This window comes from Falco naumanni, chromosome 11 (genome assembly GCF_017639655.2).
Source record: "Falco naumanni isolate bFalNau1 chromosome 11, bFalNau1.pat, whole genome shotgun sequence".
NCBI classification, from domain to species: domain Eukaryota; kingdom Metazoa; phylum Chordata; class Aves; order Falconiformes; family Falconidae; genus Falco; species Falco naumanni.
Window position 1 is genome coordinate 28,582,497 of NC_054064.1, and position 19,427 is coordinate 28,601,923.

Here is a 19,427-nt window from a genome sequence, read left to right on the forward strand (position 1 = left end):
TGTTTTGCTCTGGGGCTGCTGTTTCTATAAATACTGCTTGAATGAAGAGCAGAACTGGAATGCATGAGTACTGAGCTGTGAATGTCCGATCCTCATAGGCAAAGTTGTGTTTTCTGCCACACTCAGCTGAAAAGGTTGGTCAGTTGTATGTACAAATATAAGACAAAGCACTTTAAGACTATCAGTGTGAACTGGAGCATTATATATGCACCTAAGAGACTACGTCTGTGGTGCAGTAAGCTGGTGCATATGGATATAAGCGTCCTTTCCTATGTCATAAGCTGTATGAACCTAGTAAGTAGTAAGCCAGTTAAGTTTATTCTGGAAAAGTTGTTTGAAGTAATACAGAACAAGTTGCAGTATAGTACTGCAACACACTAGGCTACAGGATGAAAAGGAGAGAAGAATCTGTGAGGAAGATTATTTATTTATTTATTTTTAACTTTAACACTAATGTTTGACTGACACATTTTTGGAAGGGAGGGAAAGAGAGCAATGCCTTGTGACAGACTGCTTGAAACTGACAGATGACTGTTTCCTTCTGTTTCTGCAGTTCCTTTGCGGACATTTTGCACTTTAATGCTGATGTTTCTGTAATGAAAACTATAGTAATATTCTGTAGGATTATTCTAGTATTGTAGCAGAGATGTAAGTGCTTGGTCATCTTAAGATGACTGATGTCAAACAGTTTAAAAACAACCCCAAACCCTGTAGTGACCTCTCATTCTTCAGTATCAATATGTATGTATCAATACCGTTCCCACTCCAATTTGACTGTCTTTCAAAAATGAAGAAAGGAGGAGGAGCAGCTGGTAGGTGTTTATGTATAATTCTTGTAACTGAAGAGTTGTTAGTACATAATGTCCTTTATAATCGCATTGTGTTTTAAATAGCCATAAATTTTATTTTAAGGTTTGGCAGATTGTGTTCTGGCACTTGGCTTTGAGAGGATGGCAAAAGGATCCCTTGCTTCAGGTGTAAGTGTCTGAAACACTTTATACATTTCATTGTATTTGTAGATACACCTCATTCTTTAAGACATATTCTCATAAATACCAGTTGCTTTAAGATGTGGCTGTAGATGATTAGAAAATAAAATATTCTTTTGATCCATGGAAACTTTTAATGAGTTCTGTGATTCTGATAGCAGTTATGATATAAAAATTTTGTATGGAATGTTTTAGAATTAATTTTTAGTACATCATGCTTTTAGTATTTTGCCAAGAATACGTTAAAGGCAGGGTTAATAGAGAATGATGAAAATACCAGATAGAATACTGAAGCACTGAGCAATGGAAGCGTCTTTCTCCAAGTGATGCAGCAAATTTAAAGAAAGAATCTGTGTCTTCTGGCTTTTGATGTGATGCTTACTCAGTTGACCAGTTAACACACTTTCTCGAAAAACTAAGTGCTTCTGTAAATCTTTCTTTCTTGTCTCTTCTTTGTTTTCACTGAAGAAGTGTGGGGGTTTTTGTTTGTATTTTGCCTTATGGCAAGCAATATTAGAGCCCATATGTTGTTTAACTACAGAACTACCAAATTTGATAATATATGCAGAGGTTTGGGTGAGAAATGTTAAATTTAACAACTGATTGAAATGAGTAAGAGTTATCTTTATCATGCTTTATGATATTTCATCTAAGCTTCATTGAAAATACTAATACAGTATTGATCTTATAACTTGGAACTATATTCACTATAGGATTTTAAGCTGAGGTGAAAAATACCTGAAGTCCTCTGCTGAAAATAGTGACTATGATAGAAATTGCACTGGAGTGGGCCTTGCCATGAATCAGTGCAGTGATCATAATGTTTGTCACTGCACAATGTAAATAAGCATTTTCTGCTTATTTACTCTTTCTTATAGTTGAGAAATCGTGAATGCTTCAAAACATGTCACTGCAGTGCAACATGCTGCCCAGTGGAATTGTTAAAATACCAGTCAAAACCCACCATTTATTTTGCTTGAAATCCATGGCACTCTTTTGTGGCGATCTTGTAAAGAAAAGGAAATTATGACTTGCTTTATAACTATTTCCCTTCTTTTTAGTTTTCAGACAGAACTAGTCCAATTGACAAACATTTGGAAATTATGATAAATAAATACGGCTTAGCAACCGCTCCAGTAGCACCTCAGATGTTTGCAAGTGCTGGGAAAGAACATATGGAGAAATATGGTATGTTAAAATCAATTTTTTTCTTTGTCCTCTTTTACTGAAGTGATTTTTTTTAAAAAATACATATATTAATATTCCATTTAAAAAAAATGATAGCATTCTTTGGCCTTTCTTTTTAACTTAAGTACTACAACTGCAACATCCACAGCTAATACAAATGGGAATACATTTGCATGGAGTTATCTACAGAAAAATTGGTGATGTGTAGGCAAACAAAACCACCAGAAGACAAAATTAAGGCTGTGATACGGTGTCCGGTATTCAAGCTAATGGTATGGTTTGTGGTTCTGTAAGGTCTGGGCAAAAAGGTTGCACAACTTCTGCATTTTTTTCTTGTGTCTTAGAACGGGTAGATAGGCTTGGGACTGCATTGTTTGACAAAAGCTTTCAGGTATTTTATTTAATATATAGTGCTAGGCTGCTGCCACTGCTGAGTCATACCCCCTCACCAGACAAGGGAATTGGCTCCAAGGTAGCAGGCTGGCCTGTTCAGCATCTTTTATTTGCACTTAGTTTTAGACTACTGTATGGAAAAATTTTAGACTTGGACTCCAATATGTCACTGCAGCTGTTTTGCACTGATAGGAAAATGAACATTCAAGTCTCAGTAATATAATAATACTTTAAATAAAATGCACTTATTTTCAGTATTTTTATCATAGTAAGTGTTAAGTATCCAAGTAGGATGTTCTGTTAGCTAAAACTCGACCATGTTTAGTAGTCTTTATCTAACATCTGGACCCAAGTTCAGTTCTAAGGAAAGCCTTGATAACACATCTCTTGTAAAGGTCAAATTCTTATGACACAATATTTAAAATGCTGTGTTAGCACTCTTTAGTAAACAAAGTACTTGCTTTCCCCTTCCAGGGACAAATCCAGAGTACTTTGCAAAAATTGCATGGAAGAATCATAGCCATTCAACTAAAAACCCGTGAGTAATGTACTCTACCTCTATATTGAACATATATTGCTGTTTAAAAAAAAAAATCATGCAAAACTGAGTAATAGTTTTAGAAATACTTTGCAGAGTACTTTCTTTATTATGGAATGAGAATTACACCCAGCATAAATTTTATATCCAGTGCCTTATACTTTGTAAAAACAGCTCTTATAGCTGCCTAATAGTGTGATATTAGTATGTCTGTTGCTAAGGGCTGTGCTAAAACTAAGATGACATCTATATGTTTTCTTAGGTATTCCCAGTTCCAGCAGGAGTACACGTTAGATGAAGTTCTGCATTCTCGCAAAATTTTCGATTACTTGACTATCTTACAGTGTTGGTAAGGAGAGGACTTAGCATTTTGATGTTAAGACAAATGTGGTAGGACATCTATTTAAATAAGTCTGTTTGCATCTAAATTAAAATTGACAGATTAACTTAAGTAAAAGTTCTTATAAAGAAAAGAAACGTGAAATCTCTTTCTTGACCAAATGCTATCTAGATATTTGTTCACTGTATAATACAGCAAGCTGAAATATGTTTTGTACTGTGGGGCTGTCATGTCACTCTGCATCTTCTACCAGTGTGCATCCGTTGCTGTTAAGTGTTAACTCTTCTCTTCAGCCTTTCTTAGACACTTCTGAAGGGCTTGTTGTTAAGTAGAAGCTTACCCCATCCCACCCCCCAGACTGAAAAACCTTAATGATACGTTTCTATTTTTGTATCATGCTTTTCAAGTGTCTGTTACAAATATTATTGAAAGTGTCCAGCAAACTCTGGAATTTACAGTTTCAGTGGCATCAGCCAAATAAAGTGGCTTTTGTTTGTCCTTTTGGGTTTCTGGTTTGTATTAAAAGATAATTCTATGGAAGATTGACATTACTAGTTCAGAATGATGACATTATTTTTCTTTCAATCAGTCCAACATCAAATGGTGCCGCAGCTGCAATTTTGGCTAGTGAGGAGTTTGTGAAAAGGTACAAGTTGCAGCCCAAAGCTGTGGAAATTCTAGCCCAGGTGATGTCTACTGATTATCCAAGCACATTTGAAGAAAACAGTTGTATAAAGATGGTAGGTTTACAATTCTGCATTCCCTGATACTCCTCAGGATTTTTTTTTTTTTTTTAGTACCTGCAAGTCCTAATAATACTGTAGACATGTCAGTAAGCAAACAAGTTATACTTTGTGGTTCATGCAAAAGTAATTTAATTTGGGCAGATGGAGTAAATGAAGTGTATGGTTGTGGAATAATGGAAAGAAATTTATAAACAGGTTATTAATAACCTAGGTTTTACCAAATTATTTAAAGGCTACTTTTTAAGCAATTTGAACAGCAAGAAAAAACACTTCTTTAATTTTCCTGTTTATAAGATTAGTGAAACTTAAAGCAATTTTATTTATGTCTGTGTAATACTGAAGCTGAAATAACCTCTTGGGTGTGGTCATGATTACGGTGCTTAACTAGAATGAAGGAAAAGACCTGAACTGCAAAATTTGGATCCCACTGCAAATTGACTAAAATAATTGGATGTAAGTCAAACCAATTGAATACCCAGTAGTTTCTACTGCAGTCATGTTCTGTTTGGGTTTCAAGTACAGTTCTAGTCAGATAGAAAAAGGTAGCAAGACAGCTTTAGGATTTGTTTCAAGGCTTTTGGTCTGAGTCATGGAAAGGAGCAGTTTGACTTGTGAACAAGGTTGAGAAAATAGAGGAAATTCTTCAGAAAAGAATCCACATGCCAGCAATGAGACGTAGAATGTATTATTTGTTTCTGTACAGTTCATACTGTATGAATACTAAACTCTGTGGTATGTGATGCCTTAAAATAAATTAGAATGCCACCTCGTATAGGTTACTTTCACTTACAGGATATATACAGGACTATACAGCACATTTAACATTAAGTGTAGAAATGAAATTGCTAGCTTTGTTTCTTTAATGATATTTTAACATACAACTTCTTGTTGCAGGTTGGCTATGATATGACTAAAAAAGCTGCAGAAAAATGTTTTGAAAAAGCAGGCCTAAAACCTGCAGATGTTGATGTGATTGAACTTCATGACTGTTTCTCAGTTAATGAGTTCATTACCTACGAAGCTCTGGGACTCTGTCCAGAAGGTAATAGCATCAATAAAGATTATTGGTTTATTGAAATGGAAAGCATTAAAAATATCTTTTTATCTGTTCATATAATTAGAACTTTCAGTTGACTGCTGGACAGATGTATATTTGAAAGTCTTATTGGCTAACCTCATAAGAGGGAAAAGCAAGTTACCACTGTAGTAGCATAAGGAAGGCCTGCAAACTCTAGAATTAGTTTAATAAAGGAGCGTGTTACTGTGATTTCTGAAAAAATATACAAGACAAAGTGGTGGAGAACTATGTGAAATCAGACAGCTAGCTTGTGCAGGGATGGCTCTTGTAAGCAAGCAGAGCAAGGAAATTAAGGATTCTCATGATCATTCTCAGTGTTATGCCCCTCTTCCAGGGCTGTATATTTGCTAACCCAAGATTCCCCTCCATCTTTGTATTACTCTTTAAGAAGATAAAAATTGGACAAGAATTTCTCATAGAGGACATTAACAAGTTGCTTATCTTTGATGTGACTTTTTAAAGATCTTGAAACATCTTTGCCTCTGATAATAGAGTTGTTGGCAAGTTGTGAACGTGCTTCTGAAATCAACTGTGTAACAGTGCACAATCTATCCAGATTAGTTCAGTTTCATTGAAGTGAGTGGATTTACAACAGGTTAAATGGCTGTGGGGTTCAGTTCTCTGTATGTAAGTTAAACCACTAAAACTTTCTACTGCAGAGGTTTTTGTTTAAAATCAAGCAAATAATGCATCAAACTACTACTTCAGTATTTGATATATTTAAACTCTAAATGTATTTTTGCTTTGCATAAATAATAACCTGATGTAATCTTTCTCTAATTTATTTTTAACTAATTTTGAGGAAATATTGCATTCTATCACTAGATGGTGTATTGTGTCCAGGCTAAGCTTTCTCACTGAGACAAGCATTTCATAGAAACTTGGGAAGATTTTTTTGTGTTTGTAGGTCTTCAAATATTTGGTTATGAATGCTTGCTTTTTACTGTTGTCTTTACTGTGTTTTTATGGTATCTGCAATAAAAATAGTACGTTTGACATTATTTAACTATAGGTACATTAAGTTTTAACTTCATTCCTTTAATCAAAGACACTGAAAAATTCTGACGGTACTTGCCTTTTTGACTAATAAGCCTTGTGTATGGCAATTTAATAGTGCAATTGTCACCGCCTTTCAGTCAGTCTGACCTTAATAGTATGTCAAACTTACCTTGGAACTGTGGACTAATTAGGCATAGCGATTAGTGAAATGGTGAAATCCATGTTGTGGATTTAGATGTGGACTAACCTGGTATTGTTGTTTAATGGCAGAAGTAAGCTAGAAATACAGGAAACATGGCAGATATTTTTTAGGCTTCAGCATTAATAACATAGGCTGAAGAAGCTGGTACAAGAACAAAGGAATAAGGAATGGGTTAAAAGGGAGAACTGGCTGCTGAAGGCATGGGAACTAATAGTCTGGAAAGCTAAGCAATTCTAAGTATTAATCTTATGAGTACTTTTATTTACTATCTCAATGTCTTCATGGAGCCCAGGGTGCCATTAGCCTTCTTTGTGGCAAGGGTTCATGTTCAACTTGATGTTCACCAGGACCTCCACGTCCTGGGGGTCATAAATTATGACTAACCCCTCTTTTACAAAAAACACAGTTATCACTGCAGTTTCATTAATAAAACATTGAAAGCTTCATTATATTGATTGTATTAATGTATGTCAACAAAACAGTTCAACAGCAAATTTTAAAAAGCTTTTGCATCAAACATTACCCTTTCTAATTCTTTTCCACATTATACATTCTCCAGTCATAGGAGCAAGTCTCATTAATGTAGCTGGGCTAATTTCAGTCTGCTCTTTGTAAAATCTGTGCTGTAGTATTTCCTAGGTTTTGACTGACATGCAGCATCTCCAGTAATGACAGCAGAATTGAAAAATCACTTAAAAATTAAACATTTTTCTTTTATAAATATTGTTTTATAGGAAAAGCATGTGACCTGATTGACAGAGGAGACAATACTTATGGAGGAAAATGGGTTATTAATCCTAGTGGTGGCTTGATTTCAAAGGGACACCCACTTGGTGCTACAGGTATGCAAATCAACTTCATTTTGTCATGCCAGTTAGACAGGAGATACAGCTCTTGAGCAGGCAGATACCTCCCACTTCTGTTTGTCTGCACAAAACATGAGGCCTTCATAAAACTAGAAGGAAGCTCTGGAGTTGATTCTCACTTCTAACGCAAGCATTAGGGCAGGTTGACTGTAGGACTGCTCAAACCAAAAGGCTTGGAGTGTGATTTTAATCATTTTTGCACTTACTTAATTTTACGGTGCTTTTTTCCCGCTGTTGTTCTTAGAAAGCAACCTGCAAAACAGCTTAACTTTTTTCTAAATAAGTGCCCAATAGTACAACTTCAGCTGAATCTAGTTGGAATTACTGTTTTCATATGTTGTCATCCTTCAGAGTTCAGATTTTGGAGATTTTTACTGCATCTGAATAGCCCGTACTGTTCCTTGTTAGCTGTAATAAAAGCTATTTCTGTTAAGCCTTGGATGTCAAAATATTTATCTGATGTTTACAACAGAAGCTCAGTTAGTCACCGTTTCCCAGCAACATAGGTTTTCCTTTTTTTGTTGTTTTGGTTTTTGTTTTCTTTAAACCGCTATACTTGTTTCCAAATGAGATGGCTCTTGGATAAAATGTGTTTGGATTTGTGAAGATAATTCATCTTCCTTGTTTGGAGAGGAGAAATTGTCAGAAAACTAAGAAAGAGGAAACTTGTAAAACAACAGACCTTAATCTGACCAGCTGTAACAGCTAGATAAGTTGCAGTTGCGGGGGGGGGGGGGGGGAAAGTATCAGAAGAGAAACATTCCAGGTAAATGAGGCTGTGAGTACCTAACAGGATGAGAGTGTTAAATTCCTAGGTTTGTGTTTACATTTTCATCAGTTACACAGTGATAAATGTAGAGGCAATTGCTGGAATTCCTGCCTCTCTCTGTTGCTATGGATAGGGGGGAGAGTCATTAAAATGCAGAAAATGACAATGTCTACGGACTATTGGCTTAATTTCCCTATAGAACAGTCTGAGGGCTAGCTATATGATAATCAGGGGTCATACAAGTCGTCTTAAATTTCCAAACTGTTCCAGGGCAGGTTGTACTACGGTACACGTTCTCTCCCTGAGGCTGAGAGGAATGTAAGTGAAATCTGGTAACTCTCATCTATGACTTCAATTACAGAACATCTTACTCGTCCTCTTTGTAACGTTTTGGTTGGCAAGGTGTAAAATTTGGCGCATAAAACGCAGGTTCCTCTTCTGCCTTGCCCAAGGGCCTACAGGGTTGTCTAGGGGAAGGGAGATGAAGGAATGGAGGTCTGTGCGTGACAGAGGGGAGAAGTGCATGTGCGGTGGAGGTGGAAGTGGACCACAGATGGCACGGGGGAGACCAGGGGAAATGGCACCTGAAAATCACAGCTGGGACAGAAAGGGACTCTTCTTCATTCTGGGCCTCCTGAGAAAATATATTTCTAGGATCTGAGCTGTCGAGAATTAACTTTTCTCAAATCCTGTTGCATGTGTTCGCTTAATATCTTGTTAGGGCAGGAAGCTGATGGAATACACCTGTGGTACGTGCCTTGCTTCGTTCACCCAGCTAAGCTCTGTGCTCGATTTCTCAGGCCTGGCGCAGTGCGCCGAACTCTGCTGGCAGCTGCGCGGCCTGGCCGGGAGGAGGCAGGTCCCCGGGGCAAAGGTCGCGCTGCAGCATAACCTGGGCATCGGCGGGGCCGTGGTGGTGACCCTGTACGGCATGGGCTTCCCTGGAGCCGCCAGGTGAGAGCCCCGCGGCGCTGTGCCTGCCCGCAGCGCTTGAGCCAGGCGGGAGGGTCCCGTTCCGCTGCGTAAGGCCCTGGGAGAAGCAGTGGTGAGGCAGCTGAGGGTCTGCCCTCTGCCTGTACCTGACTTCCTGAGGAGGAGAATAGTACTGCCAGTACTGGAAGACCTTACAGTAATAAATAGTCACCTTTCAGGCTCTTAACTCTATAAGTGTAGTGCAAGAAAATGCCCTGCTGAATGAAAGTGTGTGTTCAGTGTCCCTGTATGGTGCTTGGTTATACTGTCATTGGAAATGTTTGCTGTGGTTCAGTGGTGGTGTAAACTAAGCTCGCTTTGTGTTGACTGTGCTCCCATATCTTTGTGTTTCAAAATTTCTATTTTTAGAATTATAATTTTCCTCTGTGTAAAGAAGAAATTTCACTGTAAACTAAAGCTTGCTCAGTAGTTGCAACTATTGTGTACTTATAGCCCTGCAGGTGTATACAGAGATTGTAACTTACATGGCACCTTATTTCTGATAAACAATATGCACTGTGAGTTGTAAATTATTGAAAAGAGCGAACTGGCCCATAAAAATAGTTTGCATGGTTTCCTGTAAGGAAAAGTCTAATGTTTGTACAAAAATAGCCAACAAAACAGAAAACCACAAGAATAAAACAGGCCACGCTAAAATGAACTAATTGAAAATAGGGACTCACCAAAAAAGCAAGACACTCATGGGAACAGAGATGCCTACTGCTTTCACTGCTAACATTGTTACTAGTTTGGTTTCATGAAGAAGTGCTTTCAGCTGCCTGTTACATGTGGTATTCCAAGTACTCATTAGCATTCAGGCATGTTACTGGTCCAGTCCTGGCTAAAGAATTTGCACTCGCAATTGTAGCGTATTTTCGGAGAGAACAGTGCTATGAAGGTGTCTCAGAATCTGCTACTGTTCTATGCTAAGGATGGAAACTGAGAGAAAACACAATTTATAAATATACCAGAATTTCAGGAGAGACCTTTAATACACAGTTCCCTTTATGTTTTCATTCTCAACTTTGATTAGAAAGATTGAGCTACTCTTTGTGGGTATTATGGTTTTGGTTTTGAAGTTCGATGCCAGTACTTTCTATTTGCTCTAAAAACCCGTGAACAGTAAAATTTATCGTGTACTGGACCTCCAGAAAGAAATGTTCCTCTCCTAGCTAATATTCCTGATATCTGATGTAGCTAGACTTGTACAATTCCAGTGAGGTGACAGTATAATCTGTAGAAGAAGTAATGAGAGAAGCAATTGAAATTTGAAGGGCTGCAGGAGTAACTTTTTGAAGTATGGTGTCAGAAGTGATAACTGTTAACACTTCTGTAATGTGTATGAGGCTAGACCATATGAGAAAATGTGTGATACAAGAAAAATCCGTTTTTTTCATGGATTCTCTTCAAACATGCTCCCAAAACTTGGCAGTTGGTGTTGGTACACAGTTTTTAAATTAGAGGCAAAAAGACTGTTATAGGGAATATACTGTTTTCCATTGCTCTGAGCTTTGTCTCTCAAAACACTGTAATTTTATGGAACAGGGAATCTCTTGCTATTTTTATACCCTTAACCTTGAGGTTCTGCTAGAAGTAGTGTCTTCCTGTCAAGAAAAAACTTTTGCATGTGTAGATAACACTTCTGGAGAAATTAAATCTAATTTACTGCAGCTCACTTCACCTTCATTGATACTGAGAATTTTTTAAATTCTTTCTTAGGTACATCTCAAAATAGAGAAATCTTAGCAATACTAGTTTTGTCTTACATTAGAGAAGCTTAAAAATCTTTAGCTCTCGCAAAGGCTTTTTGAGTGGGAGATACCTGACACAAGGTGTTACGCTAATTTATATCAGACTTTGGGATGAAACAGCGTGGCTAATCTGTTCAGACACTGCTTATGTAATTGATGCTGTGTATTGTGTAATTAAGAATTAAGGGAAAGGTGGTGTATTTCACGTTTATGAAGATACTTCATACCATTTTTCTTACAGCAATACATGTAGACTTAATTATTGGATTCAGATCTAGCCTGTAATAAGTGGCTTTGGCTTTAATAATAGCTGCCAAGAATGTACATCATTGTACATTGATCCATCTTGGATTAGTCTTTGCAACAGTTCTGCTGGTTTTTTTGACACCTTAAAATTGTACATCCTGTTCATACAGCCTTGCTTTATTAGCAAAATTGATGTGTCGTCTTCAGATGAGACAGTCCCTACTATTGCTACTCTAGCATACATCTATAGGATAGTTAGTACCACACAAATAAGTTCTAGCAATGTTTTTTAAGTGATTCTGTCACTTTTAACAACATCAAACCTGACCATAGTTTTGAACTGTGCTGCAAAGCAATAGTAATAATGGTAAACTTGTTTTTTCTCCTGTTTGAATTGCCATTTCTTTGGACATCTCTATATGTACTTTGGCTCCAGGTGCCTCTGCAGAAATTTAAGAACTGGGTTTTGTACTGTGGTTGGGCCAGGCAGGGTGACTGCTCCAGAGAATCAGGAAAAATGCTTAGTACTTCTGGTGACAGTTAAGAGACCCACATGAATTGGGAGTGAAAAGGGGATTTGTTTTGCCAAAAAAACCCAACCCAGTGGTATTTCTCTGAGATAGTGCATGTAGAGATCTCTTCGCACAAGGTATGACAGAAGTGTTTGCTGATATATCTTAACAAGATTAATTATTTACTTTCATAATAAAATTAGTGTCCTGTCTGTACGTGCAAAAACATCTGGCTATTTTGTGCCAGTGATTGTCATTCAGGTTACCAAGCCCATCAAAGAGTAAGCTTCACTTTGGTATCATAAGCTGCTCTATACTGCTAAAAGTGTTTCAGTGTGGCAGTTCTCACTGGTGTTAGGCCTGTTCATGATAATTTGAAGATACTGAAAATGTGATTAAAGATATGTAAATGAATGGGTTTTTCATTTCAGCACCGGCCGTCTTGCGGCTGTGCCTCTCAGCGCAGCTGTTGATGGATTTAAGTCACATTTGGTCTTCAAAGAAATTGAAAAGAAGCTCCAAGAGGTATTTGACTACTTTTATCTACAACAGGATTTTAATTTTGGACAAAATGTGTGTGAAACCTAATGGGAATATAGTAGCATCAATCACTTCCTCAGTACTGCTTGTTGAAACAAATGTTACAGCTTTGAATTTCACTTTCTTTCTGTACTGTGTCATGATTTTAATTTTTTTTTTTCCAGACAGTTCCTACCTGCATAAGGGTATTTCAGTAAAGGCAAGCTTAGATTGTATGTGAGGAGCTCACTGAGCAACACAAGAAACTTTTAAGTTTGTGTTTGATGTTTGTTGCTTGGTAAATGTGATTAGAAGAAGAAAATTCTTTTTGTCATATTACATCAAGACAAGACTGTTAGGACAGTGGTCATTTTTCTTAGTTGATAGATTTTAATATAAATAGTCATAGTTTGTGTTCGTGGGGTTTTTTTATTTGGGGTTTTTTAATGGTTTAAGTGAAGCCTTGTAGAGGGAAATAGATATTTCTATGTTAGTAGAAAGGGTAAAGGTTTTTAATTTACTTTCTGTTTAATTCAAACTATTCCTAAATTATTTTGAAGTAAATGATTAATTTGTGCATTACGTGGTCATTACAGGAAGGAGAACAATTTGTCAAGAAAATTGGTGGAGTCTTTGCCTTCAAAATAAAAGATGGTCCTGGTGGGAAAGAAGCAACTTGGGTAGTAGATGTGAAAAATGGTAAAGGGTCTGTGGCAGTTAATTCAGGTCAGTGCTGTTTTGTTTTGTCACTGCAGAAAACGCGTACAACTAATGCAAAGAATATAAATTCACATTCTGTTTAAGCTGTAGTGACCTTGACTAAAAGTGGTGTAGGGCTACCATCATTCTAAACTTTTCTTACTACTGACACTTGATCCATAATGTTTCAGACCAGGAATTATATGTCTTATACTCTTAGTTCTGTATAGATAATTGTGTGTTTTCTTGGAGGCTCCAGGCAAATCTGTCATATGACTTTTACAGGAATCAGAATTAAAAATAAATAAATAATGATTTTCAGACCTCAGGGGTTTTGTTGTTCTCGCCTCTTAAAATTTGGGCCAGACATGTAATTTGTAGCTGTTTCTTCAGTTGCGTTGTTGGAGGCAGTGGTGGGTGTTAAGCTGGTCTGTCTCGTCAGGTTAGTTCTTTTTTGCAGCTAGTTAAGCAATAAAACTTGACTGATTTCAATACTGTACCAGCTCGTGTAAACTTCAAGTTCCACTTTAAAAAAGGCAGACGTAAAAAAGACGCAGGCTGGGTGCTGGTGGTGAGCCCCATAAAAGTATTGGAAACAAAGGGTTTGTACCCTTACCATGAAGATGTCTGCCTTGTATCTGAAGTTATATATCCTATGTAAATAAAAAGCCAAAGCAGCAGTCTGTCCGCAGGATCCCATATATCCACGAACCTGCATCGTAAAGCTTTTAATTAAAATCATGACAGGGGATTTGATTTGTAATTCATTGATCTAAGTTATTACAAAAAAGAAAAACACTGTTTTCTGTTGTACGGACAACATTTTATCAAAGAGTTAAGTTTAATAATAAGATGGGTGTAGGAAAAGATGTGTGCGGTATTTAGCCCTTTGGTATATACATCGGTGTTTCTATCAGAGTTCATTAAAATAATGTTTCAGCTTGCTTCTAGTAAGAAGATCCTAAAAACTTCTGGGTTTGAATTAATTCAATTGAGTGCTTTTAGAATGCACATGTTTTTCCCGTTGAAGGAGAGGGCAGGAAATGCTTGAAATTTCAGTGATGAGTATCTTCAGAGTGTCACAGAGGGAACCACATTTATTTGAGTTGATCCTGATACTAGCAAACTTAAGCTTGATAAAACTTAAGACGATTGCCAGTGCTGCAGTTAACATTCTCTCTGATTAAAAGTAGATTATTATTTCTTGAAGGAATGAATTCGTTTAGCACCTTTCAGAAAGGTCCATCTTTCTTCAGTGTTGGGATAGTTTGTGCTACAAAGTGGCACAGATGCCTCTTGGCTATTGGGTGATCTTGCTGTATGTACTTCAGGTACCATTTTGCTAACCTGTAGTATCAACAGATTCTTCATGGAGTTGCAGCTTCTGTTATTGTTTCATCTCTCAGTTTGAATCTTCATGGTCGACTCTGTCTTACAGATAAGAAGGCGGATTGTACAATTACAATGGCTGATGCTGATCTGTTAGCGCTTATGACTGGCAAAATGAATCCTCAGACAGTAAGTATAGCTAAGATGAGATAAGAGGACTGACGTTTTTGTTGTGAGTGTGTTTAAGTTGAAATCATTTAAATAAAACCCCTCCTCCAAAACTGCCATGGCTGATCTGAAAAATTACTTTCTCTGAACAAATTGGCTAAACTAAGATTAATCAAGACAGACAATATCTACTCTTAAGAGTATGATGAGGTACATGTGAGTATGAACAGGTACATATTCTCTCAGACAATCCTGTAGGTAGTCCAGAAGGGGATATAATAGTGCTCGGTTTGCAGAGAAGAGGGGGAAACTACTGTTTGCAGCATAACTTAAGAAAAGGGGGAATGTTGGCCCTTTGTTTGGCAGGCTTTACACACACAGCTGGCATTAGCGTAAGGAGTAATCTTGATGCTGAAAAATAGAAACAGTGGCAAGCATCCACTGAATGCCTGTGTTTGAGTTTTTTATTCCTCTGAGTGTAAAAAACAGCCATAGTGTATAAGTAAACCGGATGTTTAAGTTAATTTTCAGTTGCTGTTCCATACTTCTAAATTTGAAATGCTCTGGGTAACGTTCTTTTTAAGTTTTTGGTCTGTTAATCACAGGGTAAGTAAGAATTTTCACAACCTAAACTGTGTCTATGAGAAATTTGAAGGTAAAACACATTATAGAAATACTGTAACGTACGTGTAGTTCAGGAGCAATTGCAATTTTACATCTACAGTTTGGATATTTGAGTGCATGCAGTTCATCTTTTTACAAGGTCCGGAGGAAAAAACCCAAATTTTTAGCATGTCTGCTTCACAAACTAGATTTGTAAAGCTGAATTCATCAGTAACAGAACCAGTAATGGCTGGAATGGATTCGAGTAAGAAACCAGTTCTGGCATCTTCTGTACACTATTGCTTTTCTGTCTTCAATTAAAATAGTAAACTTTTATTCTATGAACTGTCACTACCAAAATGTTGGGTAATCTGCCCTGCTTTGTATGCAGATCCATCATTACGATGGATCCAAGAAACAAGCAATATGAAGCTCATTCTCTTTAGATATCACAAAAATACAATAAGCTTATAACTTCTTCAGTTCACTATTCTACTTTCTATGTCGGAAAATACATTTCTGTTGAATTTGGGCTAATATGTTGTATTGCATTTCATATAATCTTTCTTTCTTTTTTAGGCATTCTTTCAAGGCAAATTGAAGATTTCTGGGAACATGGGCATGGCAATGAAACTTCAGAATCTACAGCTTCAGCCAGGCAAAGCTAAACTTTAAGCTCATTAGAGTAAACAGTCAGTACTTATATTCTTGACAAAAAAGTAGAATGAAACTAGACATTATCAGTAATATGGCACAGGCTGGGTTTGATTGGACCTCTCACCTAAAATCTGTGGTTAGGAACCTTAATTATCTTAATAAATTCCATCAGTTTCTCTATGGGAAAGATTTTTAGGCTAAGCTTGAGGCACTAACTCTTACAAATGGTATGTGGTGGGTATTTGTGACAATTTCTGTTCTAATCAATATGAAAAGTTTTATGAAACTTAGAGTTGAATGAGGCTGCTTACCCTGTTGTTCAGGTTAGTTGGAAGGAGAGTGAGGAAAGTTATAAGCAGTTTGACATATCAATGAAATGAGTTGCTTTTTTTAAAGCTGTAGTATCAGGTCATACAAATACTTTCAGACTTCCATTCTAACAAATTTGCTGCTGCTTAAATTAAAGTGGTCTTATAAAGGGGATCTCTAACAACATTTTTTTAGAATAGGCTTTAGGAATTTGCTATAAAATACTTTTCTTATTACTACTTTGGAATTTAAAAATAAACAAAATACCCAGGAGTAAGGAAGAAATAGAACGTTGCTTTGAGATTCACAGAGTCTGATAATACTTCACCTTGAAAAAAGATTGGATTTGCCAGGAGAGCAGAGAGGGAGTATAACCAACACTTCACCTGCTTTCTCCTGAGAAAATCTGGTGTTGATCATTATGAAATTCTTGTCAGTAATGTAAAAGCTTTAACTTCTGTTTTGGGAAAATGTATTCTGGTTGGAAATTTAATAGAAAATTAAATATACTTTTCCTGTTCTCCTGCGTGTCCCTTCGTCAGGTTTGTATACATGAATTTCATGTTAATGCACTGAATTTAGTATTTTGTACAGGTTCTCACGAAGGGTGCCTGCAGTCATCCATTTTTTCCTCCTTGGTCATTGTCAGTAGATACTACATCTCAGTCCAGTATATATACACTTCATATCCTCGTGTGTGGGCCACAACTGAGGAACTTTATGCATAAACTTTCACTTCTCTGGTTTGACTAAAATCATAACAAATTAGCTAATTCAAGCCAATAATTCTGCTTGTCTTGAGTGAATGGTTAAGAGTTTGCTGAGCAGTAAGAATGGCTGTACTGAATCAGACCAGAAATATAGCCCACTATAATTTCTGACCATTGATACTTTGGAAGGAATATGAAGATGCCCCAAACATCTGTTTACCCAAGATACTTTCCTAGATGAGAGTGATACTAATTTTTTTTCCCAGCTCACGAATTTGAAGTGGTATGTCTGTATCTAAAGTTCTTGGTGGATAGTCTTTCATGAGCTTGTCCAGTTCCTTTTGAATCCTTGACAGCTTTTTTAGGATGGGTCAAGAATTTCTGTAGTTTACCTACATGTCATGTGGAATTAAATTTATTCCTTTTTATCTTATACACTGCTGTTTTATTTTATAAGTCTTAGTTGCTTTTTTGTTGTTGTTTGTTTATTTTTAATGGAAGAAACAGCGAACAGCTTCAAAGCACTCCTCCTGTTCATAGTGTTGCCCTACCACCTTCAGGCTTCATAGCTTAAAGAAGAGGACGTTCTATTTAACTGTCTCACGTGGAGAGACCCTTGTGACCTTTTAGACATCCATGTATCCTTCCTGTATGCTGCATTCTGATTGGCCTGTTAAAAAGCTTTCAAGATACAAGATCCTTCTTTGCTTTTATTTTTCTTTCCCCAGGTGCTTTTCTGACCCCTGCTAGTTTTAAGCTATTGCTTTCTTGGATCTCTTAAAACTGAGGGCTCATTTCTTTTATATTAACTTGGTGCTTATTTCTGCACTGTGAAGCTGAAACTTTTTTTAAATTACTGTTCTATATGCATACCTTTATTTATATTGAATTTCAACTGCTTTACTGTCTGGGCACTCAGTGTTCAGACCTGTCTGCAGCTCTTGTACTCAGCCGTGGTCTTCAATGTCTGGATGAGTCAGCTTTTATCACCCCACTGTTTTATCTTCTTTTCCAAGGCATTAGTCTGGTGTTAAATAGGACGAATATGGCCTTGCTCCACTGTAAACTTCTTGAAATACTGTTTGGCCATATGAATCAGGTTTCCTCTTGTGTATTTGTTTATTGACTTCCACAAAGGATTGAAGTAGGTAGTTGTCTTTCAAATGAAAGCAGCGTTAGCTCTCTACAAAATAACATTTCCCCCCAAAAAATACAGTGCAGAAATAACTTTGGCATTTGTTCACTACTGAGAGAGAATATCCAAGTCTGAGACCCTGGCCTTCAGAGAAGTCTCTAGGTTGGTACAGACCCAAGACTTTTAGGTTCAAGCACTTGCTGATATGATGTCATTATAACAGAAAAATCCCAGATTAAATGTAGATGTTTAGTTCACTTATCAATTGTAGCTAGAGGGAGTAATAGAGAGATTAGCACAGCCTGCTTTCTCTGCTTGGAAGTAAAAGAACTATATAGTTTTGTATTTCTCCTTCTGCAGTATTTAGGAAGGTGGAGTAAAGGACAAAGTTGTATATTTACCCCATCTACCAGTTAATGTCATATTTAGACATCTGTCTTGTGTTACTTGACTTTCAGCACTTTCTTTGTGTCATTACTTGCTGAGTATTTTTGAAGTATACTTTTTATAATTTTCCTTTTTCTGGGAGTGAGGTGTGGCTGGGGTCTTTTCTAAAAAATGCCATTTAGATTCTTCAGTCTTAGAATCTAGTAACTTTGAATAAATAAATTCCACAGTGGACAGAAATAATGTGCCCTGTTCATCATGATGAGGAAGTAGGCAAAGCTGTTGTGATACAGAGCAGATTTTGACATTATCTTTAGGTTCTGTTACATTTTCTCTGCACAACTTAAAGCATTACCTAAGTTTGTACCATTTTAGAAGTATCTCTACATAAGTTTGCTTTCTCAGTCTGTAATGCTGTCTTGACCAAGCAGCATTAATTATCTCTTCTCCAGCTAAAATTCTCTGTAACTTAGCCTTTCTTAGGAAGTTTGTGTTATTGCAATTCTGTTTTGTTAACCTGAGGGCAGAACTAGAAAGGTAGCTAGAGATGCGAAGAGGTGGCCAGTCACTAAACATAGCAAAGTTTACATTTTTGGTTTCAAAGGCCTTGTGAAAAGAAAAAAAAATCCTGGTCCTCTAAGCAGAAGGTTTAGTGTTCTGAGACTGCTGGTTCACGTTAGAGGAAATTTCAGCTTTAGACATAAAATGCTTGTTCTTTCTTCACAGACTCTGGTGAATACCCTTTGCAGCTATTGTTTTGTGGTTGGTTTGTTGTGGGGTTTTTTTGGGGGGTGGGTTGGTGGTTGTTTGTTTGTTTGGGATGGGGTCTTGGTTTTTTGTTCTTACCATCTATGATAAATGTGTTAATACAGAGATACTGTTGGGTAGGCAGGTATATCTTTACTTTCTTTTGTAAAATTCATGTAACTTTTTCAGAGATGAGTTTTCGTAATAAAGAAAAAAGTAAAACATGTTTCCTTGCTGTAAGAAAAGCAAATAGATTCATCAGAGTTGGAGCCAGTGAGCAGAGTGATGCCTGACTTGGCAGATCTGGCTTGCAGGAATTTGAGTGAATGCTTTGGTTTTGGAGCACAGATTTTATTTTTGAACTCGAGTTTTGTGTTTCAGTTCTGCTGCATTGCCTAGTCAGAAATAGGTACAATGCAGTACATTACACTTACACACTTTACACCATTTGTGTTTGCAGAAGTGATTGCTGCTTTTATTACAATTAATTTGAGTCATTAGAAGAAATGCTGAGGGTCAGAACATGGCTCCTTTCCTTAAGAAAATGTGCTACTTCAAGAAATCTCTGTTCCTAT

At 36.9% G+C, this 19,427-nt stretch overlaps 1 protein-coding gene across 1 annotated transcript in view; it reads left to right on the forward strand.

The window, feature by feature from the left end:
* Nucleotides 1-16,393, forward strand: part of SCP2 (sterol carrier protein 2) — a 21,529-nt gene extending 5,136 nt beyond the window's left edge. Inside the window, exons 5-16 of the mRNA XM_040610768.1 lie at nucleotides 913-977; nucleotides 2,051-2,177; nucleotides 3,045-3,108; nucleotides 3,371-3,457; nucleotides 4,038-4,188; nucleotides 5,089-5,236; nucleotides 7,208-7,315; nucleotides 8,909-9,062; nucleotides 12,021-12,114; nucleotides 12,705-12,834; nucleotides 14,246-14,325; nucleotides 15,487-16,393. Coding sequence (XP_040466702.1) covers nucleotides 913-977; nucleotides 2,051-2,177; nucleotides 3,045-3,108; nucleotides 3,371-3,457; nucleotides 4,038-4,188; nucleotides 5,089-5,236; nucleotides 7,208-7,315; nucleotides 8,909-9,062; nucleotides 12,021-12,114; nucleotides 12,705-12,834; nucleotides 14,246-14,325; nucleotides 15,487-15,582 — 1,304 coding nt within the window. The 3' untranslated portion in view covers nucleotides 15,583-16,393. The remainder of the gene's footprint in view (nucleotides 1-912; nucleotides 978-2,050; nucleotides 2,178-3,044; nucleotides 3,109-3,370; nucleotides 3,458-4,037; nucleotides 4,189-5,088; nucleotides 5,237-7,207; nucleotides 7,316-8,908; nucleotides 9,063-12,020; nucleotides 12,115-12,704; nucleotides 12,835-14,245; nucleotides 14,326-15,486) is intronic.
* Nucleotides 16,394-19,427: the final 3,034 nt, after the last annotated feature.